General features: G+C 45.1%; 1 protein-coding gene across 1 annotated transcript in view; it reads right to left on the minus strand.

Moving 5' to 3' along the window:
• Window positions 1-541: 541 nt before the first annotated feature.
• The window catches only part of NSMAF (neutral sphingomyelinase activation associated factor), a 62,899-nt gene continuing 38,704 nt past the window's right edge, over window positions 542-24,736 (minus strand). Inside the window, exons 11-31 of the mRNA XM_023248601.2 lie at window positions 22,528-22,599; window positions 22,059-22,167; window positions 19,143-19,319; window positions 17,454-17,533; window positions 16,805-16,895; window positions 16,646-16,709; window positions 15,419-15,470; window positions 15,180-15,300; window positions 14,661-14,792; window positions 13,855-13,897; window positions 13,172-13,335; window positions 11,576-11,684; window positions 10,182-10,240; window positions 7,356-7,423; window positions 6,476-6,543; window positions 5,935-6,058; window positions 4,366-4,449; window positions 3,063-3,213; window positions 2,500-2,602; window positions 2,246-2,355; window positions 542-1,252 (exon numbers count right to left, since the gene is read on the minus strand). Coding sequence (XP_023104369.1) covers window positions 1,158-1,252; window positions 2,246-2,355; window positions 2,500-2,602; window positions 3,063-3,213; window positions 4,366-4,449; window positions 5,935-6,058; window positions 6,476-6,543; window positions 7,356-7,423; window positions 10,182-10,240; window positions 11,576-11,684; window positions 13,172-13,335; window positions 13,855-13,897; window positions 14,661-14,792; window positions 15,180-15,300; window positions 15,419-15,470; window positions 16,646-16,709; window positions 16,805-16,895; window positions 17,454-17,533; window positions 19,143-19,319; window positions 22,059-22,167; window positions 22,528-22,599 — 2,076 coding nt within the window. The 3' untranslated portion in view covers window positions 542-1,157. The remainder of the gene's footprint in view (window positions 1,253-2,245; window positions 2,356-2,499; window positions 2,603-3,062; window positions 3,214-4,365; window positions 4,450-5,934; window positions 6,059-6,475; window positions 6,544-7,355; window positions 7,424-10,181; window positions 10,241-11,575; window positions 11,685-13,171; window positions 13,336-13,854; window positions 13,898-14,660; window positions 14,793-15,179; window positions 15,301-15,418; window positions 15,471-16,645; window positions 16,710-16,804; window positions 16,896-17,453; window positions 17,534-19,142; window positions 19,320-22,058; window positions 22,168-22,527; window positions 22,600-24,736) is intronic.

Here is a 24,736-nt window from a genome sequence, read left to right on the forward strand (position 1 = left end):
GACTTAGAAAACAGGCCCGTGGGGTTGTCTCCCGGAGCAGCTGACGTCCACGGGCCCTGAGAAGAGCCCTCTGTGCTGAGAGAGGAGGAGGAGCGTCTGTCAGGAGAAGTGCTTCCGCCTCCGAACCCCAGAGGGCCGGTGTGCACATCCAGGCAGAGCAACAGGAAGCCACTGAGGCTCCTTGCAAACCTGAGACTGAGTCATGTTTAATGACACTTGTTACCCTGGTCAAGTTCTCCCCCCATGTGATACGGCCTATAAGACCTAACAATGTTTTTAAAGATCATAGAAGAGTTTTAACATAAAGGCAAATCAGTACTGTTTAACATCTTACCTTGAGATTTAGAAAAGCAAACCAAACAACATTTCCCCGTTTACTTTACCTTGTTTTGTTCTCTGGATTTGGACTATCTGAAGACAGTTCCAAAAATATAAGAAGGACATTCTCATCACTAAGTATGGTTTTCTAGAAGGACCAATACTTGAAGTTCGTAAAGGGCACTAGCCTTGGTAATAAATCACTTAAGAAAATGAAAACAGCTTTCATTACAGAAAAATATTTTTAATGTAGAAAAGATGAGCATTTAATAGCTATAATGAAATAAACCGTCCTGTACACAGTAAACTTACTGTTACAAGAATTGCTGATCCTTCCCCAGGTTCTTAGAATCTGAGAACAGTAGGTTATACAAAGTAAACCACTCCATGAAAACACATACCCAAGGACCCAATGGGCAGCAATTTTGTAGGTAAGGAAGACAAAACAGCGTGACTCAGAAGTAGCAGAGAATACTGCACGTTTTCTTGGGAAATTCTGAGCTGCTCAGCGTTTTTCGGAAGTTTTCCCAACTCCGTTTTGTATCTCTTAGCTACTTTGCCACTCAAACCTGCCGTCTGACCATCAGCACCCTGGGATGAACACCTGCCTTGCAGATGTAATGTTTTCTCCCTACCACCACCACGTTTTGTCCGCCTTAGAGGATGGCGACCAATGGCTTTCAACGAAGTCACCATGATTTTGGAAGTTTAAAACCACAAATACCTCGTGTGGTAAAACTTCGAATACCATCATTGCACATTCACCAGTTGATTTCAAAGTTTGGTTTAAAAATACATTAAATAGAGTTCGACTTAACATTCAAGAGAGGAAAAGGCACTTAATACTGCAATTTCCAGAACATAATTTGTCTGTCTTCCCCTCCTGTGATGATACTGCTACACTGTTCATTCATCCATATACATGTCACAGCACCTAAGGGAAAGAGACCGTGTGGTTAGGTGGCAAGTTGACCAGGGGGCCCCGAGATCCGCCGTTAAGTACGCTCATCCTATAATCGGTGTGTCAATGAAAAATAACTGCTTGGCACAAGGAACGTGTAAGGAATGGGAAACCGCTCACGTGTAAAGCTGAAATAACGGAGGATTAGGGGTAACACCAGAATGCAAGTATATACACCTACGATAACAGGAGGCAGACGAGAGGAAGAGGTAAGGAATTGGTGTAAGGCTGCGAAGTCCATTTACTGGACAGAGTCAAAGGTTATTTAAAGCCGGTAAACTGAGAATGACCTACACAGGTCACTTTAGAACGTGAAGAAATAACAATGTCACCAAAGGAAAGAGGGAAGAGGATGTCGGGGGGAAGTTCCTGGTCACAGTGGAAAAGTAGATACTTATAACCTTAGAAACTAGAAGAATTGAAGACCATAAATCTTCGAGATGAGGAGGCAACCGTGCAAATAGAAGCACATACAGTGAGTCTCCAGGGGATACTGGGTGGGAATAAAAGGGCAGAATACTTCATACACGTACAACACATCCATCGTCTCAACAGTGAGTGCACCCACACCCAGGACGCAAACTGGAAGAAAGTCCTCAAAGGAGAACAGGGAGGAAGGGGGTCAGTGGTGGGAGGAAGATCGTTTTTACTGAAATTAATTACTTTTGTGCTGTTTTGGGGTTTTTAAAAAACTTTGTGTGTGTACTTAAAAAAGTTGCAGCTTTTACGATGGTTTTTAATTCTCCAAGTGGGAGTTAATGCAAAAACTTCCTTTTTGGAGTCAGTCAACATAAATCTCAGTCCCGAAGGGTCACTTGGCCAACGAAGATGCTCGTGGGGAACGTTTATGACGTGGAAGGCAGTGGGGTGTTTTCTGCCTGGGAAAGGTAGGTTTCCTGATGGGAAAAGCAGGTTGGAGTTCAGCCTTTTAGGAAGAAAGGTCAAGTCAACTGCATAACTGCTTACCTGCGTGGCCCTGTATTCTCTCACTGAGCTTTCCTCCGAGGAGGTCCCAAACAAGCAGTTCACCAGACTGACTTCCAGACAAAACAGAATTTCCATCCCAGATGAAGCACCTGCAACAATGATTTAGAAATAGTCATTTGGTCATTTATCATGAAGGAAGGGCCCTATCCACGCCGGCCAAAGCAAGTCCAAATGTCACGATCATGAGCTTGTCTGTAAACGTCTTCGCCCACTAGTAACGCAAGAGAACGTACCTCTGGGGCTCGTCTGAAGTCATAGAGGAGATGAGCATTCCCGTCTGCACATCTATGACGTTTAGACAGCCATCTGCACCTGTGCTGAGGATGTGGCGACTGTCTGTAACGCGAGAGACAATTACAGCTTCAGAAGTGTGTTCTGAAGATCACTTCTAGATCGTTCTAGATCGTTCTGAAGAACACTTCTAGATCGTTCTGACGTTTCATCTCTGGCATAGTGTCCGCTTGCATTTTCCCTGAGCTACTTGTACTTAACCAAGGACTCTCCTCTCCTGGAAATGTTTGTTTCTAAGACACTGGGCCGATGACCCTTTGGGGTGAGTCCACCTGCACACTATAAATCAGTTCCTCTGGTGAACTGGTGAATTAAGAGCAGCGTCCGCCGTAGCTCTCCTGGAGGTACAAATGGCCCAAGTAGCCCGTATTCTGCCGTGAAGCAGCCTTGGATACAGGCGAAACTACTTCTATCGGCAGCCTGTTTTTCTTTTTACATTCTTATGATTTCAAGATAATAATTCTGATTCCCCCAGTATCCTCTGTATTAAAAAGGATAAAACTACCTGGGCTAAAAGCAGCATCACGTATGGTCCCCGAATGGCACGGGATCTGGTGCAGTATGGTGGCCGTGGTGAGGTCCCAGATACTCACTGTGCCTTCTCTGGTGCCTGAGACCAACATCGTACCTGCGGCATTTAGGCTAATTGTATCTACCTGAGGAAGGAAACACATAACGTAATCCATTTAGAATTACGGTCACCGCGGTTTCCCTAGGCTGACTCGACTACGTGCACGTGATGAAGGTTAAGCTCTAACGGACAGTGTACTGATGTGGCTAATGCAGACGTGTTTCAACATCGCCTACGCAGTTACTGAAAAATGAAATTCTTCATATGCTAGTGAACAAAATGAAATATTGCCAACGTAAATGGAATGCAGTTTTAAAAGAGCCTAAAATTGGGGTGCCCGGGTGGCTCAGTCGGTCCAGTGGCCGACTTCGGCTCAGGTCATGATCTCGTGGTTCGAGAGTTCGAGCCCCTTGTCGGGCTCTGTGCTGACAGCTCAGGGCCTGGAGCCTGCTTCGGAATCTGTGACTCCCTCTCTCTCTGTCCCTTTCCCACTCACACTCTCTGTCTCAAAAAGTGTTAAAAGAAATTCTTTTTAATAGCCTAAAATCGACAGTTTCTGAATAACTCTGTGAATTACAAATTGTAACGAGGTACCAAACTGAGGCACAGGTGATCCATGTTATTTGAGGGATTTCGGAGAAATGGGGATCTCTCGGGTTATATTTGCGTGCGTGCCTGGAATCACATACTCTAAATATTTCTGAACCTTAGCTCGTCTGTCGACCACGCAAATCAGGTTTCAGGTCACCATCTCAGAGAAAAGACAGTACCGTGAGCTCCAGTGGGAGGAGCAGCTGTGTGACCCACTGGTTGTGGAACGAGTGAGGGGAGCCAAGTGCGAGCTCTGGTTCTGCCCCAGGTCATGTGCGCCCGGGCCACCCAACACCAGGTTTACGTTCTTGGCTGTTGGAGGATGTCACGCTAGATAGTCCCTTCTACTAATGTGCTGGAAAACATGAGAGACGATGGGGAATATTTCTTGCCCCAAATAGTTCGAGGAGATCTAAATAGTCATTGTCATGCTCAGAAATTGGATTGGACAGTAGCTGATTGGCAAATTGGAGAAAAAAAGGCAAAGCAGACTTGGAAACCCACAGTCGAGTCAAAGAAAAGAACGGAGAGCCCGTGCTCTCCTCCCACAAGCGAGATAAAATGAAGCAAAAAAATGAAAACACAGGTTAAGACCAAGAACAGCCCACCCTCCCTCGGGCTCAGGCGTGTCGTTGCTGGTACTCACACTGACGTCGTGTTCCAGCTCGGCCAGCATGTCAAACCGGTGTCTTTTGGGGCATGTCGTTTCTGCAGGAACCCCGGACCACACCTAGGGTAGAACGTATCACGGGAGGGATTTGCAAACATTCAGAGCGAAAGCATTTCTAACACATCCAAGAAAAGTGCCCTTGACCAACTCCCATTTAACCTATTTGCCAACAAAACACAGCTGTGACTAAGTGCTTCTGGCTCCCTCCCTGCACTGCCCACGCTTCTGTTCCTGCCACAGGCGCTTGCCCGGTGTCGACTGCACCTGTGTCTGTTTCTGTCCTTTGCACCTGCTGTCGTCGTCGTGGTCTTCGTGTGAACTACGGAAACCTGACTGCAGAAGCGCTGTGGCATCCGGTGATGTTTCGAGAAGACCCAAAAAGGCAAGTCACCGGAAAAAATTGCCAAAATGCGGCGCGGGCAAGAAAATTTGTCTGTAAGAATGGGGGGAAATCCTGAAAAACTCCAGAAGGAATTCTAATAGTTTTAGGTTCCTGCTTGCTTTTTACATAAATGCAAATTGGAAACTGAGGATGGTGAACGCTGGTGTGGTCTCTGCAAGACAGTTGGGCAGGATTCCAAAGCAAAGGCCAAGGATGCCCCACGTTGACAGAATGGTGAAGGCGTGTGCGTTTGTATGTTCTAACTTTAAGTCGAATGCATTCTCTTTTCATGATTCCCCACTTCAGCTTGATGTTTTTTGATTAACTGCTAGTTCAAACTGTGAGATAAGAAGACTCCTACTGCATACAGTTGGCCCTTGAACAATGCAGGGGTTAGGGCTCTGACCACCCCTCCCCACCCCCCCCAACGCCATGCACTTGAAAATCTACTTATAACTTTGACTCTCCCCAAACTTAACTACTGTACTGATTGCCTATACTGTTGACCGGAAGTCTTACTGACAACATAAACAGCTGACTAACCTAGTCTGCATCTTATATGTATTATAGACTGTAATCTTACAATGAGCTACAGAACATAAAATGGTAAGAAAATCATAAAATAGATTTACAGTAGTGTATGAATTTACCAACAAAAATCCACGTATAAGTGGACCTGAGCAGTTCAAACCTGTGTGATTCAGGGGTCCAACTGTTCCACCTCATTTAACCCCCTGGTTGAGCGCACAGTACGAAAGTCATGAAGACTTCCTATTAAGAGGTACACACATTAAACAAACACAGGCAGGGGCGCCTGGGTGGCTCAGTCCATCCAGCTTCCGACTTTGGCGCAGGTCATGATCTCACAGTTTGTGAGTTCGAGCCCCGCGTTGGGCTCTCTGCTAGCAGTGCAGAGCCCTCTTTGGATCCTCAGTCTCCCCTCTCTCTACCCGTCCCCTGCTCATGCTTGCTCTCTCTCTCCCTCAAACATAAATATTAAAAAAAAAAAACAAAAAAAACCAGGCATTAACATTCAGGATCTTTATGTATCACTTATACACTTTGTGAAAAATAGTGAAGTGACTGAACACATGAACAGACAGCAGAATGGTTTATGATACTTGTATTATCCGAACATTTTAAGCTAGAAATTCTATGCAGACCTTCACTGTGGAGTCCCACGATGCAGAATACAGCCGGTTGTCATGCCAACAGATCTTACTGACGGCATCGTCGTGTCCCATTAACGTGTCCTGGCGTCTTCCAAATGCTATAGAATAAAAATAGCTAATAGACAAGATAATGAGAACAATTAAAAAGCATTCCAGCTTAATTTTAAGACCCTTAAACACATTTCAAGGAATATATCGTTTTAGTTGTCTACTTAGACCCACTAGAATTACAAATTTACTTGTTCTCCTGTTATCAGGCCAAAATACTCAAAATCTGAATTTAAAGCTAGAAATCTCCAGGTCTGGCTCATCTGTGTTTTCACCTCCATTTAACACACAGAGGAGAACAGAGTCCAGTTGGAGAACTTATTAGATTCAAATGCGGAGTCAAAGCCATCAGCACTACCCTTCTGTAGTATGTGACAATAGCGCAGTGTCTCCCCAGCGGAAGACCTGGCCCTTCCTGCCTTTCGTCTGCAAAGACAGCGGGGCCACTCGAGGGACTACACGAGCAGCCCGAGCAGATACATACACATTGTTGTCCCACGAAGAACTGATGACCGTGGCGTCTCCTGGCAAAAGCAAACAAGATGATAAAGCCTGAAATACAAATGGTTTGACGTTAATGGTTTACGATAATCAGCAGACCCCGAACACGGCGAAACTATCTTGGGAGCCCTCCCCTGCCAAGTTAATGCTCACGTTCTGCTTATTTTGGCCTTCCTCATATTCAGGGAGTTTTTTTTTTTTTTCAACCGGCCAATTCCAGAGGCTTAGTTTCCTCCCAAACGTAAGAAAGGAGGTCAAAGTGTGTGCAGTGCGCACGGGTCTAGCCTGAGGATTTTCAGGGGCTCTGGATGGCTCTCGTGGCCCTGGGCTAGAGAAACTCCTAACACAGGTGAATCGTGGGGTGGGCAGAGGTGGGGGCTTTATTTATCCTCAAGAATCCTCTCTGGATCATACACTTCCCATGCGTAGGGAGGACTTCAAAAATTCTTTAGGGAATTTCAAAACCTTTCGGATGGTTTACATGAATAATAAAGTGTGTCTTTTTCGGAAGAACTGGTTTTCTAGTATTAGGTGTCCTATCAACTCAGAAACACAAGTTATTTATAAACTACAGTAACAGATAGTTCCAGAAAAGCACAGATTTATTAAGTAGAGAATTCTACTGAGTAGTACTTCAAGTTTTCTAGGCCACAAATGAAAACACGGTATTATGAGAAAGAGGTACCCTGAAAAAAGTTGAAATTGAACTTAGAACTAATCTAACTCAGGCATTCTGTGCACACCTACACAGGAATAAACCCAGTTGTCTGGGGGAGAAATGAAATGCCATTGTACGTGTGTTGAAAACAAATTGCTACGTGAATTTCCATGGTGACGCTGACTTAAAAGTAAAATGAACTCACCATATTTGAAAATGATATACTTCTTTGTAGCATTTTGGATTCCTTAGAAAACATCTTCAGGGTGGAATCTAATTTAATAACGAGAAGGCAGACATGTGAGAAAGATTTCCTGACCCTTACAGAGGACAAAGAACAGCCAGAGGCCAGCAGGCGGTGGCACACTCTTACGGAGAGCTGGGTGGCAGGTGGGGGCGCTGATCTGCGGCCCATCTGGGCAACAGCACTGGCGACCTGTAACCCCTGGACGAGGAAATTAACATACCAGTAGGGGCCCAGCACACTACTGACATTTCAGCATGACTGAACACAGAGCTGGTCCAGTCACTGACAGGAGTTAAAAGTTAAAGAGAAGTAAAACAGCAATTTTGAATTAATGAAAACAAAAATCTTGCCAATATCTGTTTTTTTTTTTTCTTTTTAAACAGCCCAGTTAGAGTGTGATACCCTTGAATTAGCGTTTATGGAAGAACCACTCGACTTTCTAAAGGATAATAAAGTAGGGATTATAATGTCCTTGCCTAACAAAGGTGTAGCAAAACAATTTCTTTAAAAGCCAAGATTCACAAAACTTACAATGAGCTCCAAACGCCCCATGAAACATGTTTGAAACATGTAACAACTCATTTCCTAATCTGTAAACATATAACGCGATAAATAAAAGGCCCGAATGAGTTTTAGGCAATTTCTTCTGTACAGTAAAAGGTAACCTCTCAACCTAATTTTTGCAACATCAACACACACGAGCCCTGAGACTTCGTAAAACTGAAAATTCTCCAGGATTAGCTTGGAAACAAAGCCAGAAGAGTGAGCACATTACCTGAACTTCACCCTGTGGGGCGTAATTACTTCTGAGACTTTCCAACAGTGCTTCTGATTCTAAAGAATGCCCCTCCTATTGGGCATTTTTGAGTATTCACCCCAGGGTCTACAAAAGCTCACTAATTTTTGGGGCATCCTATAGAAAGCCATAAGCCAGCCTGGGGGATAAGGATGCTGTTCTCAAAACCAAAGGTTCCCTGCGTGTGCTGGGGGTGATCCTGTCAAAGGCGGCTGTAAGAGCCAGGCTCACAGGTGATGGGTCCCCACCGAATGCTCACGTCACTAAACACATCTACCACGTATGGGAGGAAGAAAGGTCACTTTGGGGTGGTGATCTCGATATGTATAAATCAGTAATACAAGTTTTTTAAAAAAAAAATTTTTTTTTCAACGTTTATTTATTTTTTGGGGGACAGAGAGAGACAGAGCATGAACGGGGGAGGGGCAGAGAGAGAGGGAGACACAGAATCAGAAACAGGCTCCAGGCTCTGAGCCATCAGCCCAGAGCCTGACGTGGGGCTGGAACTCATGGACTGCGAGATCGTGACCTGGCTGAAGTCGGACGCCTAACCGACTGCGCCACCCAGGCGCCCCAGTAATACAAGTTTTATCAACAGAAGAAAGAAACCAGAAAAAAACCAATGCTTCTGACTTAAAAGAAACCTCTTTCTCCTTTATTTGTCAAATTCTCAAAGAAGCGACACAATGCTTAATAAAAGCCTCAGAGTTGCAAAGCCTTGACACTCCTAAGACTCAGGGTTTTACAAGGTCATACAAGTACAATGGACTAAAGGATTTAACAAACCATGTCAGACAAATCCGGCTAAGAACACAGGCTCTGATTGAAGCATTTTGTCTTGTGTTATAATGCTGGCACATTCAGCGGGCAGGATCCTGGCAAAACACGGATGGCTTCCTTCTACCGGAGCAACACCTCCGTGACCCCAACAGGGCCCGGTGCGTGTCCTGCATGTTCACTCCCTTTGGTCTACAGTACGATCACTTTATGTTTTTAAATTTATTTTTATTTTAGAGCGAGCGCGTGAGTGGGGGAGAGGGACAGAGGGAGAGAGAGAGAGAGAGAGAGAGAGAGAGAGACTATTAAGTAGGCTCCATGCTCAGTGTGGAGGCCAACTTGGGGCTCCAGCCCACGACCCCGGGGTCATGACCTGAGCCAAAATCAAGAGGCGGACACTCAACCGACTGGGCCACCCGGGCGCCCCTACAGTTAGAATCGTTTTCTATACTTTGTGGAAAATTGTTTCATGAAACCTGAGGCTGTACTGGGAAGGGAAAAGAACGACGTGCTACAGACAGTAAACCACAACTGCAGAACCGGAGCGTAGCAACTCGCGTTTATCTGGAGGTGTCTGGTTAGCACCATTGCTGACCTCCAGCGACAAAAAATAGGATTTCCTCTGAAAAACGCTAAAGAAGAAGTACCCTCAAAAAACAGCCAGCTACTAACTCTGTCAGAGCAAGTTGTAAAACACAAGCAGGACAGCGAAGACATAATTTGATAACGCATAAGAACATTAACAGTGTCTGAACTGGGTTTCCAGCTGAAATCGACATCAAACACCCTGAAATATATACCAGGGGACAAGAACGAAAACCTTAGCGGCAAATGCGCCCCTTCACGCTCCGCACCCTGGGACGCCCTCTGCTGGACACGGCGGCACCCCGCCCGGCACCCCGCCCGGCCCCCGGGCTCAGGACCTCAGCCAGCCCGGAGGCAGAAAGGGCCCCACCGAGCAAGCAGATGGGAAACTAGCGCTTTCTGTCCCTTAAGTTTCGGGGAAACCTTGTCAGCAACAGAAAGGCACTTCCGTGATTGTTTCTGGCAAACTACGAGGAAGCTGCGTGCTAAACGCCACAGCTGCTCAAAATTCACGTTTTGGGGAGGCAGCACACTCAGGTACAAGCCCCTGACCGAGAGTTAACAGACTTCCGCAGCTTGGACGCTTCGCGCTTCCAGGCGAACCGCCTTTCGGGCAGGAGACCTACCTTGCGACGTGGTGAAGACGGACGAGCCGTTGCCAGACACTGCGATTCCAGTAACCGCCCTGTGTAAAAACAGACTTTGATAAATCACCATCAACCGTGTGCCGGACGCGAGTCTCTTCCGAGTCTGCGATTTCGTCTCACCAGGCTCCTGGGATTCCCCTCGTCGCATCTGTCTGCTGGATCCGTCCCACCCGTGACACCCGCCACTGCCAGATCATCGCCGGGGAGCCTCTCATTTCGTCTGGGCGATGCCCGTGGCTAGAAATCATCCCCACTCCCGGCTTCCCTGGCTGCCACATTCCAAGTCGCACACCGTCCTGACAGCGGGAAAAGTGGGATGCTTCTCCTTCCGTTCCACTCTCCTGGACCATCTCCCAACATTACCGAACCCCTCTCTTCTTCACACTCGCTCGCTCGCTCGCTTCGTGGCGGAGTCGAATTTACCTAGCATCTGTTCACCGATGACACCCTTGTCTGGTTCCGCCATTTCCTCCTAAAGGACCCTTTGCGTATTCACTGCCTTGGATGATAAGGCCCCTCTCTGTGCATCACGTGGAGAAGTTGAGACAAGGGAAAGCCTCTGTTGTAATGAGGAAGGCAGGACGCTTTCTTTTCAGGAGGCTGTGCTCTGATAGGAGGCCACTGGTCTCAAGTAGGTGGCACATTCAGTTCCACCCATGACCAGTGGTGTATGTGGCATCAGCACGTGGGAGGGGACGTCTGTGTCCATGGGACAGGACAACGGGCCTCACCCCTGAGCTGGCGTTTTCTTATCTGTGACAGGATGGTTGAGGGGACGTCAGTGCTTCTGAAGCCTTTCCAGCACAGTGCGTGAACGACCTGACGGCAGAAGTCCGAACGCCCGAAACCCCTCTGGGTCTGACAGCAGGCCCATATTTTTTGAAAGGATAGGTGTTATTTTGAAAACTCCTGTCGAACTTAGCACTTTAATCTCTTTCTCTCTCTCAATACACACATTTGTTGTAATTTTTTTACAAAGACACATTCTCCCCTACGATATCAGTAAAATTCAACACCCGGGGAGGATACACTGTGCTTCTGCCATGGCTCCGCACCATCAAAGCCGAGAGGGGCCGTGCGCCCCAGCGTGAGAGGCACAAATCTACCTGCTGACTGCAGACCCCATCCTGTGCTCTAGAAAGACCAGGGGTAGAAAGGACAGCATGGGGTGCTGACATAAATTCATTTTGTGCCACACTCTGTTTCCCTTGCCACACTGACCTCAGATGGCTGATCACTACAGACATTTCGGGGGATAAAAACCGATCAAGACAGCACCGAAAGAGAATTTCCACCCCCTTGACTCCACGTAAAACCTGGGGCCCCAAGCCAAGACCCCGACCTCTGCCATGATGGCACAGAGACACTCTTACTCTTTGTGGATTTTATATCGCTCGTGTAACTGCAGTTTGGTGATGTTATTCCAGGCCAGTGTTTTGCTTTCTTCGGTCAGGTCCTCAAAAGACTCTTCACCTGGAGAGACTACATTGAATTGTTGCTAAGTGAGTCAACCCAATTACTAACGTGCAACCCAGGCAACAAATACCAGAATCACCATATTTTCTATTAAAATCAAACGACCAAGGAAACAAAAAGCCCCACTGAAATAGAACTGCTTTGAAATGTACCTGCTAGGCAGCTCCATGTTGGTCAAGGGAAAATGATAAAATGTATAATCTAAGTAAGATAAAAATCCTGTGGGGAAAGACTAAAAAGTACCTATGCGGTAACTGAAGTCATTTTAGACTCTTATCAGCGTCTGCAAAGTTTTCACTCGCCCCTAGCTTAGGAACCTCAGGAAACACAGACTGAGTAACTACTTCCTTGTCAGTAATCTTGCAAAAACCCGTTTCCGAAAAATGCTGCGGTGTCCTTTTGGTTTTGAGGGGGAGAAAGAGCAGTGATACGATCAGAGCTACAAGTGCCCCCGGACGGGACCAGCGAGGCCATCCCTCCTGTTTTATGAGTGGCTGGCACGATTACCCTTTCAAATCATCACAAGACAGTGGTATGAGCCTGCTGACTAAACAGGGCACAGGTTTAAGAGGCATCACAAGACAGTCCTATGGTCTCTATGACTTAACCCCGCGGGACGTGACCTCTCAGAGAACTCCCAGCCAGCCCTGGCTCAAGGGCCCCTGTGAGCCACGCCTCCACGCCAGAGGGAGCACTCAGCTGTGTGTGCACAAGCCCGAAGCTGTGTGTGTGCCCGGAACAGACGCACAAGCGCAGAGGAGGAGAAATCATGTGACTGTGCTCCCCATGTTCCACGTCCTGTCAGACTCCTTCTGGGAGCCGGTGGGTTTGAGGCTGTCCTACGTGCCATGTACAACATGGATAACGGGATAAAGGGGAGTATTCTTTCCTCCTTTCCCAAACACTAGATGTGAGAACAGGCAGGGTCGAGTTCAGTTTGAGCACGTAGCACATGCCTGGCACACAAGAGAGACTCCGGAAATGTCTGTCAAATGACTGAATAAGGAAAAAGAATTCAGTAAAGAAAATAAAGCACCTGGAACTCAAGACCTGTGTGTGGGGAAGGAGGAGAACTCGGGCTGGAGGAAGTCATTTCTGGGACAGAGCCGGGAGGAGCCGGGTGAAGCGGCAGAGCCAGGACGCGTCCACGTGGACGTGGGAGCGGCTAAGGACCGAACGGCAGCGTGGAAAACCACAGAGAAGAAAGAGAAGCAGAATGCTAACAGAGTACTGCCAAGTCTCATGTGATGTAACACTACCAGAAAATAAAAGTAACCTGGTTTTCTCTGAAGTCAGTAGTCAAACACAAAACAGCGACAAAACCAGGCTTGTCGGAGTCGTTTCTCAGCTGAACTGCAGTAAGATGGCCAAACACACCCACCTCCAGGGAACGCGACGGCTCCCGCTTCAGCTACGCTTCAGAACCTTCCGGAACATCTTCTTCAGAAAAGAGCAACACAAGGTGCTCACTTTATTCCCTTTACAAAACGTACCTGGAGAATCCACTAGGGGAGCATTATGACCGCAGGTCTGGGAGAAACTTTTACACTTTGGGGTGATCCGTCGAGGATGGGGCGTCACAAAGAGCTGTTTTGGCGTCTGCCCAAATTCCAAGATTTGGGTTAGCATGGCCACTTTCTCATCAGGGTCCTCGATGCTTTAGGACAGAACACAAAAAATGCAGTGAACCTCGAGGTTCCAGTTAGTTTCTTGAAAGCACAAACGTCAAAAGATGCGGGTCAACACGAGAGGTTAACCCTCACATAGCTGCTGTTGAACAACAGCTATGTGCCGGGACGGCTGAAGCCTCATTACAGGTTGTTCGACCATTTTCTGAGGCTCCGGAATGTACCTAGTGGTGAATGCAAGATACTATTCATTGTGAAATTTCCGTACCTTAGTATTATTCACAGAGCTGCAGCAATCATTTAAAGAAGTACTTGTTTATTTTAGAGACAGAGTGCAAGTGGGGGAGAAGGGGAAGGGGGGGGTAAGAGAGAAAGAGAGAGAGATTGAGAACCTTAAGCAGGCTCCACACGGGGCTTCCTTCCACGATCCTGGGATCATGACCTGAGCCGAAATCAAGTCAGGCGCTCAATCGACTGAGCCACCCGGGTGCCCCGATAAAGAGGTATTTTGTAACTTAAGTAGAAACTCCTTACAGACATACAAATACCTGTTCAAGTCTACACCTCCTTCGTAGGTCAGCGGATGAAATACTGAAAAAGGAGATGAAAAACACTATTGAAAGAGGTCCTGTTTAGATAATATACACGCTGTACAGAGTTCTGGTTTTTTTTTAAACTCAACAGCTTTACATTTTTATTCAAAGAAATTGACGGTCACTTTGCAAAAATGACTAATAATATCCAACGGCAATAAATATCAACTTGGGCTATTATCTCTCACAGAGCAGAAATCTCATCGGCAGCTCAGACAGTCTGTTATCTCCGGGTGTTTCCCCACCAGCACTTCAGGCCCCCACCCCCACCCCCCGCCCCGGGGCAGCACAAATCACCCCGCACTGCCCCAAACTTTCAGCTCAGCCACCCTCATGAGCGACACCGGAAACCTGGAGGCGGTAAGAACCAGGCTGAGGAGGAGGTGGAATTCTGCCCGCGTCTGTCTTTCTGCTCAATTAATAAGACACTCTGGGGCCCTTCATGGGAACGGAGGGTGCTCTCCTAGTCTATCCTGACTCAGTTTTACTTGAGATTATTGGGTGGGATGGAGAGTACATGCTAAAATTGGAAGGCTGTAGAAAACACTTCTTGGGATCATGGTAAAGTTGCTGTTCTTAAGGCAAAAGTCCTTCCCCCTCTGTGGCTCAGTCTCTGATCCCAGAGGCGGGTGTCAGATGCTTCTGCCGCACCAATGCCTCAGTTTTTCTTTCTTCCTCTTCTTTTTTTATTTTATTTTTTATTTTGGGTTTGCTTTCGCTTTTATCAAAGGCTATAGGAACTTTCCGAGACTATCACGTACCGTTATGGGCCCCAACAGCATCGGTGCCTTTTTGCTTGTAGCCAAATATTAGATCGATCCACTCATGAAGGTGTTCTGACACGTAACCGCTTTCCAACGCCTCTTTGCTCTTCTGGAGAAAGTCCTCGGGACCTATTAGATTAGACTTGATCAAAACATCAGTCTTCATTTGTTTTCTCCCATTTCTTGTCTGCCCGTATGCAGATAAAGCTTGTAGGAGAGGCAAGAGGTACATATTTCTTAATGAGGTTCCCCCCCCCGCCCCCATCACATAAAATATAAATTTTGGTGGGAAGTGGGGGGTGGCAAAAGTCACGTTCACAACATTTAGGTCTTTCAAATACATATCAATGTTTTTGCATCTTAGACTCACAGACCATTTCTGATTTGGAATAGGACTGCTATTGCCTCACTTACACCGTCATTTAAAACCACCCAGGCGACTACACATAATAATACTAAAACGGCACTGCCGGGTGAGGAACTGTTGTAATTCAGTACTTGCATGGCGGTACTCACTCCGTGCCCAGGGCGGAAGTTCAACGTCATCCACCATCTGCCCTCCTTGCCTCTTGCCCAGATCCAACTTCAGACTATTAACTAAAAAGCTGACATCATCGCCATAGAATTCTGGAATCAACTGAAAGTGTCAGGGGAAGAAAAAGAAAAAAAAAAAAGGAAAGGAAGAGCAACGAGTATTTTTTCAAGCAGTTGGAAACCACAAGCCCAGTGAATCATTAGCTTTAAAAACCGCTTACCTCTTTAAAGTCTGTGGCACCATCCAAACAGTTTTTCCAAGTTTCTGCAATACTAAATACAAAAAAAAAAAAAAAAAAAAAATCAACTGATCTGAACGCTCAGGTGAGTGAAACAGCAACCGCATCGGGGTCTATGCAGCTAGGTGTTGGTCTACACTTTACCCGCAGTGACTCACTTCTCTAACTCACAATTCTCAACATTTGTATGAGGATCCTCTTTTACAGAAGAGACACCTCCCTGAGCTCATGCAGAGAGGGACACGGGGGAAGGACACAGACCCAGATGGGGTGTCTCCAAGTCCTTGCCGGGAGCCTCCGCACCCACAGCGGCCGGTGCTTAGACACGGAAAACCTAGCACAGCCGTTGTAATAGCTCGTTTCAAAAAGGAATTATAAATAAACAAGTGTACAGTTTAAAAAATGATCAGAGAGGCACAGATGAAAAGATTAACAATGAATATTATCTCAGCATGGTGGGAGGCCAAGTGAACTTAATTTTCTTCTTCATATTTTCTGATTTTTTTGCAAGGAAATATTACCTTTACAATAAAAAAGTTAAATGCTCAAAGGGAATTATATTCAATAGTATTATTTAGAATAACAAAATGTCAGAAATTGTCTAGATGTCCAACAATAGAAAAACTGCTAAAATACTTAAATTATGGCACACATCAGGATATGATATGGGAATTTAAAAAAATCACTGTTTTGAAGAACATGTAATAATATGGAAATATGGAAAACTTCAATATCTAATACGAGGCTGCAACAGGCAGGACAAAAGCTGTATTTAAAAGAAGTTCTTGGGGCGCCTGGGTGGCTCAGTCGGTTAAGCGGCCGACTTCGGCTTAGGTCATGATCTCGCGGTCCGTGAGTTCGAGCCCCGCGTCGGGCTCTGTGCTGACAGCTCAGAGCCTGGAGACTGTCTCAGATTCTGTGTCTCCCTCTCTCTGACCCTCCCCCATTCATGCTCTCTCTCTGTCTCAAAAATAAATAAACGTTAAAAAAAAAAATTAAAAAAAAAAAAAATAAATAAAAGAAATTCTTACAGTTACACACACACACACACACCCACCCACGACTAGAAAAAGCCTGAATGGAAAAGATATACCAATCAGTGATTCTTTACATCTCTTGACATTTTGGTACCCAGTTTTTGGAAGCAAACACATTGCATGCTTGTAACTAGAGGGTTTAAAATACGGTAAGGGAAGCATTAGGCCAAACCTGTTGAACATTCTGTCTGCATTATCAAACCTTCCGTTCTGCAGGCACAGCATGTACTCCGGTGCTAGAGGGGAGATCAGAGTAAAGTGAGACCACCGAGTCACCGAAGACGCCACGTGAAATAGCACCGCATTTGGGGGCGAGGGTAAAGAACCTTACCGATCCTAACGAGGTAAAACAGCACGTAGCCCGGAGAAGAGTAGTGACTGCCGTACATGAACTTTGGCTCTGGCATTTCCTGGTAGCGGCTCTACAACACACGGAAGAAGATCCTGCTAAGTGCTGGCCATGAAAGTAACAACTGACCCAAGTAGTAAAAGCCTCGGCTCGTGGCATGGATACATTATATCCCCTAATTTCTCTCTTGAATAGGAATAGAAGGAAGGAAAAAAAAAAGGAATAGAAAATAAAACTGCGCGCACACACACACACAGTATTCCTGTGATAAGTACTTTGCTTTTCTTGGCTCAGTGGGAACAAGGCTGGGCTGGATTGAATAGAATGGATTTTATGCATCTCTTGAGCAATTTACCAGAGCACCTTCATGAAAATAAATCAGTCAACTAGTGATCAGTAAACTCCTACTTCCTGAATTGTAGGCCAAAGATGTAAATGGCGGGTGAGCAGCGAAACCCATGGGGGAAGGCAGTGGGCAGAGAGGATAGCAAGAAGAAATATGGCATAGATCCTCTGGTCACTCGGCATAGTCCTCATCTAAGTCTTGGAGAAATGAGCTTCCGTTACTATAGACACAGAGGCCATGGCTCGTGGAGTTGTTTAGAAGCTGGGTATCCCCGAACCCACATACCAGAAGTCTTTCCAGCCGTTCCTTGTTTAGAGCCCCTACTGGCCTGCTGAGATCCCGGAACGTTCCCGGATTGGACAAATCTGTAAAAATAAATACATTTTTAAAAATGAATTATTTTGGGGTACCTGGGTGGCTCAGTCGGTTAAGCGTCCGACTTCAGCTCAGGTCATGATCTCACAGTCTGTGAGTTCGAGCCCCGCATCAAGCTCTGTGCTGACAGCTCAGAGCCTAGAGCGTGTTTCGGATTCTGTGTCTCCCTCTCTCTCTGACCCTCCCCCATTCATGCTGTCTCTCTCTGTCTCAAAAATAAATAAATGTTAAAAAAATAAAAAAAAATGAATTATTTAAAATAAAGCAAACAAGCTTATACTTAAGAACCTCACTTCCCACACAACAGATACACATGCACACATTTATTTCCACAAATAGTTTTTGAAAAACTTGAGACAGACCCATTAGAATTCTAGTGTTTCTGATAGTTACTTATGCAGTTACTTAGTGTTTCTGATAGTTACGGTTGCAGCCTGAGCTTTAAGTTAGCAACAGTCACTCAAGAGTAGCATCTCTAGAGGCGCCTGGGTGGCTCAGTCGGTTAAGTGTCCGACTTCAGCTCAGGTCATTCTCTCCCGGTTCATGAGTTTGAGTCCCATATTGGACTCTGTGCTGACAGCTGGAGCCTGGAGCCTGCTTAGGATTCCCCTGCCTCTCCCCCTCCCCCTCCCCCATGTGCGCCAAGAATGTGACTCTCTTTCTCAATAAACATTAAAAAAAAAAAAAAAAGTAGCATCTCTAATTGAAAATGTCCTGAATATTGATTTTTTTTAAAAAAACTACAAACTAAAAAAAAAAAAAACCTATATTCCAAGGAAAACAACAAAAATAAACACATTTTAAAAGCTAGTATTCTACAAGATTTATGGTTTAAGTTTGAATTATAGTCAACCTTATTTTTCTTATTTTTCTATTACAGCACAATTTGAGAATTGGGGACTGAATATTAGCAGAGAAATAAATTCTCATTCTTAGAAAATCTGTTATTTCCTTCAAGTGTGAGGGTTCAATCAGTCAACTGTCAGAAAGAATTTACTGCCCACAGTACATTATTTAGAAATACTAGAAAATAAAATTATAATAGAATCACATTTTTGTTAGAAGTAATTTGAGAGATAAATACACAAAGTTAACATGGTTGCCACTCATTTATGTAATTATTGATGGTTTTTATTTCCTTCTTTAAATATCTCAGTATTTTCTACATGTTCTGGAATGAATAATTATTACTTTTGGCAATCTCATTTTTGAGCGTGAACTTTAAAACCCAGAACAAATTTTCAAAGTGAAAAACGTAAGTATTTCTAACGTGGTAATCAGAGGTAATGCTGGTAACTGGCTTCAAATCGTCCACCTACTTTCTGGGCAGGTCTTTCCGGAAGTATGGCGGGGGGAGGGCGGGGCTTTTGTGAGGACTAAAAAAAATTGAGATAGTGGAGAAAACACCTATGAAACCCATATATAATTTATGGAACACTTATCCAGTGTCTCAGAATGGACATTAGCAACCTTCACTAAAAAAAAAAAAAAAAAAAAAACCAAAAAATCAAGATGAGTTCTAACGTGCTTACATATCACAACACGATTCTCAGTGAGAATTCATTCTTCCCTCTACAAACTCGGCGCGGCGGCAATTACCCAGTTCTGCGCTGCAGTAATCGTTTATTATCCACGGAAACACCGGGTACTGAGAGAGGTCGTTGCAGCTGCGGTCGGCCAGGTTGTTGAGGTGCAGGAGGTACTGGTAGTTGGAGAGGTGCCCGCGCTGCCACTGCAGGGTGTAGCTTTCGGCCGTGCGCTCCGCGACGTGGTGCTCTGAGGAGGACGGGGCCCGCGGTCACCACCGAGCTGGGCGAGCGCTGGCTACGTGCTACTGAGCGTGTAAAAGCTAGGTGCTTTCAACGGAGGCCCTTCAACGCGTTTTTGAAAAATACATTTTAAGAAAACGAGGGGCGCCCGGGGGGCTCCGTCGGTTGGGCGTCCGACCTCGGCTCAGGTCATGATCTCACGGTTCGCGGGTTCGAGCCCCGCGTCGGGCTCTGTGCTGACAGCTCGGAGCCTGGAGCCTGCTTCGGATTCTGTGCCTCCCTCTCTCTAAGCCCCTCCCCCGCTCACGCTCCCTGTCTCTCAAAAAATAAACGAACATAAAAAAAAAAAATTAAAAAAAAAAAAAAAAGAAAACGAAAAGGAGGCTATGGCTGGTTTTCACCAAACAGCCGTTGTGTTGTGCGACTATCTCCAAGATCCAGGAGGGAATATTATCACATATATGGTATAAAACATACTTATGTATTAGATATATGAAAGAAAACAAATATGAAGGTATGGAGCAAATATGTAAATTACATGGTAATGCATAATACTTACTATATTATACACAGTCTGCCACATATACCAAGTGCTTGAGTTTTAACGCCCTAAAGAAGCCATGGCCGTTCATAAAAGCTTATTTCCTCCATTTTTTTACGCAATCAAAACAAAAATAATCTTTCAGTCTTCTTTTAGATTAGGAAGAGGTGTACGGCAGCTGGTTTGCTAATGCCTGTGCATTATGCATGCGGGTGAGGAGCAAGGCTGAAGGAGAAAAAGGTCTCTGGCAGGAAAACCTAGTTTCTCAAATGAGAAGAGCCAGAAGGGCCACCCCCTCCGCCGCCCAGAACACCTCAGGAAACGTGGAATCAGTATGTGGCACCAAGGATAGCTTTCCTCTCAGAGAGCATAAAGTGACTGACTGCTCTCTCTTGTTGAGAAAATTCTGCCGTCGACCTGTTGCTGGCCGCACCAAGCCACTTATCTAGCTCATCTGCTGGTTCAATATTTATGATTTACTTTCACCACGTTGCTTCTCCGACCAGCTACGAGGAAAGGGGTTAAAAAAATCAAAATGCTGCTTCTTCTCATTTCCCACCCTCAGAACACCTCAGGGAAAGTCTGACCAACCTGAGGAATAATACCAGAGAGAACAAGGAAGATTTGCAGAAGACAGGTTTTTAGGTCATGGCAAGTTCCTTGACTCGAGATTTGAGGGCTCACCATGAAAGTTGAGTTTTTTGTTGTAATCTTGTTATATAGTTAGAGAAATAAAATGAAAAAAAAAATAATCAGGAGGCAAGAAATAACAGTCAACTCATACCAGAGCTATACTTAGGCATTCAATTAAACGTAAGAGCTTAATGTGAGAAGAAAAAAAATGAACTCTAAACCTACTAGAAAATAAAATATATTTCTTATTGAAAATAAACGATTCTTCTTTGAGGAAAAATTCCATTTCCAAGGGAGTAAAAGCAGCAAACAAAACGAAGATGGCATTCATAAAAGCCCAATATCTATTTTTGAAAATCAACCCACTGTAGTTTTTACGGTTTACAGACAACTCTGTAAACAAGAATAACTCAACTGAACCATATACAACTTCATATCGTTTATGCCTAAAAAGAAAAATATAGGTGTTCTTTCTAACAAAGGTGGGAAAATTCACATTTTTATGGAAGACTGAGGAAATATTAATTAAAAGCAAATCAAGTCGGCTAAGCATCCGACTTCGGCTCAGGTCATGATTTCATGGTTTGTGGGTTTGAGTCCTGCATCAGGCTCTGTGGGGACAGCTCGGAGCCTGGAGCCTGCTTCAGATTCTGTGTCTCCTTCTCTCTCTCTCTACCCCTTCCCGCTCATGCTCTGTGTCTGTCTCTCAATAATAAATAAACGTTAAAAAAATTTTTTTTTAAATAAAATAAAAAAAGCAAATCAAGTCCCATAGTACTGTACTGAGTACAAAAGGCTCACGTGCACCTTTGGTGCTGTTCTTCAGCTCTGCGATTAAGACCACAGCTAACGGGGTGCCTGGGTGGCTCAGTCGGTTAAGCATCTGACTTCTGCTCAGGTCATGATCTCACGATCTGTGAGTTCGAGCCCCACGTCGGGCTCTGTGCTGACAGCTCAGAGCGTGGAGACTGTTTCAGATTCTGTGTCTCCCTCTCTCTCTGACCCTGCCCTGTTCATGCTCTGTCTCTGTCTCAAAAATAAATAAACGTTAAAAAAAAAAAAAAAAAAAGAAAAGCTTTAAAAAATAAATAAATAAATAAATAAATAAATAAATAAATAAATAAATAAATAAATAAGGAAAAAAAAAAAAAAGACCACAGCTAACACTCACAGACACATGACTGGGTAACTCACGGCCTCCTATCAAGAAACCGAGTCTTGGTTTTCATAAACGAATATAAGACATGAATGAACATAGAAACAATTAGATGGATTCTTTACAATTCATTCAACGTGGGAGGTGTTAAAATGTAAAAACCATTTAAATGTATTTATCAAGAGTTTTTAAAATACGCAATTGGCACGAGCTATTACCAAGTTTCACTTGTATCTCCCTTGGTTTTTAGGAGGCCATTCTGCCAGCCACAGTCCCTGATGAGGAGAACCAAGTAGACCCGGAAAGGGGATTCTACATATAGCAAGCTTCTTACTTCCTACCCCAGGCACTTAGGAGTTCAACTAGAAGATGAACAGAATAGAAAGAATAGATACAATGAAGGGTGAGCACCAAACCTAGATACGTGGCAATATAAAAATAGAGGTCATCTCTGTCTTGAGGTTCATAGAACTTCAGGTAGATGTCAGAACAGAGGTCATCTTCGGTGCAAAACACTTCCAAGCCCTATAAATTCAGAAAGAAAACAGTAAAGTAAATAGCGTTGTATTTACCCTGCAATCTCAAAACAAGCTACGTAAGTACAAAAGCCTTTCAATTAAACATTTGTTTTTTATCTGTAGGTCTTATTTATTTATAATCTCTACATATAAATTTGATTTAGTGACGTGTGTGTGTGTGTGTGTGTGTGTGTGTGTGTGTGCACCCACACAGCTCATCTGAAAGAAAGACTCAGAGTCAATGTGCTTATGACAACATACCTGCACTTTTCAACCACGCCCTGGGTGTGTACAAGTGGAGAAACCACTGGCTAACCTGAAGACATGACAGTCCTCCACCCAGAAGGGACACTCCACACGAACTCACCAAAGGCATGAGGCCATGTCTCCTCTTGTAAATGCGGCGGACATCCTGGAGTGTTATCTGCACCACGGGTTTCTTTAAAAGTAGAAAGGCAGCTTCAGACATCAACACTCTGACACAATTAGAAGCTGTCCTTTAGTATCAGAAAGGTGAAAAAAAAGGGCCAAATCTTGCTTTTCCAAAGCGTTACATGTGAACAACTGGAAAGGGAGATTTTATGGGGCGCCTGGGGGGGCTCAGTCAGTTGAGCATCTTGGTTTCAGCCCAGGTCATTGTCTCACAGTTCGTGGGATCGAGCCCCAGTTCGGGCTCTGTTGCCGACAGTGTGGAGCCGGCTTGGGGTTCTCTCTCACCTTCTCTCTCTGCCCATCTCCCACACAGGCACAGAGACGCACTCTCTCCACTTCTGGTTTTACATGCTGTTCTGCCCTTTTTCTTTTCCTTTTTTTTTTTATTTGTTTTTAAAATGTTGATTTAATTTTGAAGGAGAGACAGAGCACGAGCAGGGCAGAGACAGAGTGAGAGGCACAGAATCCGAAGCAGGCTCCAGGCTCTGAGCTTTCAGCACAGAGCTGGATGTGGGGCTCGAACTCACGAGCTGTGAGACTGTGACCTGAGCCGAAGTCGGATGTCCAACCAACTGAGCCACCCAGGTGCCCCTGGTCTGCCCTTTTTCACGAACTTTGTGACCTTGGACAAGTTCTGTTACCTTCACTCAGTACCCAAAATATGATAAATGTGCTAATCTATCGCTCAGGATACTGCCAGGCTGCTGCTGAGTGACAAGGAATATTAACGTGCTGGTACAGGTAACTTCTCAGGAATTTTGCTTTTTATAGATCAATGGTTTGCTTACAACTGACACAGTACATCTTTTTTTATTTCTGTAATCATCTTTATTTCTGTAAAAATTACATTGTGTTAAGGCTCATAAACATCTACATTATTAAGCAGGTCCTCTAAAAGTTTTGTTCTTTATGAGGAAGAATATTTTCTTGCTTCTCTAAAGGCTTAAAACACTAGTAAGGGGAGAGCAAGGTTAGAAAAGCCACTGAGGGGTCCCTGGGTGGCTCAGTCAGTTAAGCCTCCAACCCTGGGTTCCGTTCTGGGTTTCAGCTCAGGTCATGGTCTCACAGGTCATGGGACTGAGCCCCACGTCCCGCTCCATGCTGACAGGGCAGAGCCTGCTTGGGATTCTCTCTCTCCTTGTCTCTGTGCCCCTCCCCCACTCTCTCTCCCTCTTGCTCCCCCCCCCTCAAAATCAATAACTAAACTTAAAAAAAAAAGCCACGGAGATTGGCTAAAAGGTGACACATCCGTGCTTTTCCCGAATGAGAGGGAAGAGGAGCCCGCAGAGGCCAGGATGCGCAACTGTGGAAACTGCCTGAAGACTGGTCAAGGATCCTGGCCCAGAGATTGGGAGGGGATGTGTGCTCATACTGTGGATTCTCAAGCTATGGCACATACTCAGATATTTTCCTACAGGTTTTGGACCCAAGCCACAGTAACAGTAGCGGCCAAGCCAAGTATTACACCAGGAGAGAACGCCCATCAGCAATGCATAGGGTCTACCGCGGGGCTCGGTGAGGGTGCCCCGCCACCTGGTGGACAAAATTGTCATAGCACCACTTTTCACACAAAAGTATTAGATGTTTTAGTGACATAGTGACTGAGTAACCAGCCTGGAGAATTTCCAGGATGCAGCATCCTACGACAGAAAACACGTTCTTTAAGCTGAAAGTCGCACCAAATGGTCCGACTGCCTTATCATGGTATATTAGGATTTCCGTTCTTCTAATGAACCAGGCCAAAAAGGGGTGAGATCCAGAGAAAGCTACAAATCTTTACAAACTTTTAGTGTGAAAATCTGAGTTCAAGTTCACTTTCTGGCCCAGTAAGCCTAAAGTCATTGTGAAAGAGGAGCCTGTTTCCAGAGCAGAAGCACTACAGATGCCCCATTCCAGCATCTGCACACACACCCCGTGCTAGCTGGCAGAGGGCCACTTCATTCGCTCCTTTGCGTATGGAGACCTGAGTTTGTTCCTCATTAAAGAAAAACAAAATATACCGCATATACAAACGCATAAACAGATGTACAGAAAACATCCATTTCTCAAAGTGCTTCCGAGTAGAAAGCTGTAACAAACCTCCACTGACTCTTCACTAAAAGTGGGAGGGGCAGGGTTTCTTTTCACCACACTGAGAACACGTG

This window comes from Felis catus, chromosome F2 (genome assembly GCF_018350175.1).
Source record: "Felis catus isolate Fca126 chromosome F2, F.catus_Fca126_mat1.0, whole genome shotgun sequence".
NCBI classification, from domain to species: Eukaryota; Metazoa; Chordata; class Mammalia; order Carnivora; family Felidae; genus Felis; species Felis catus.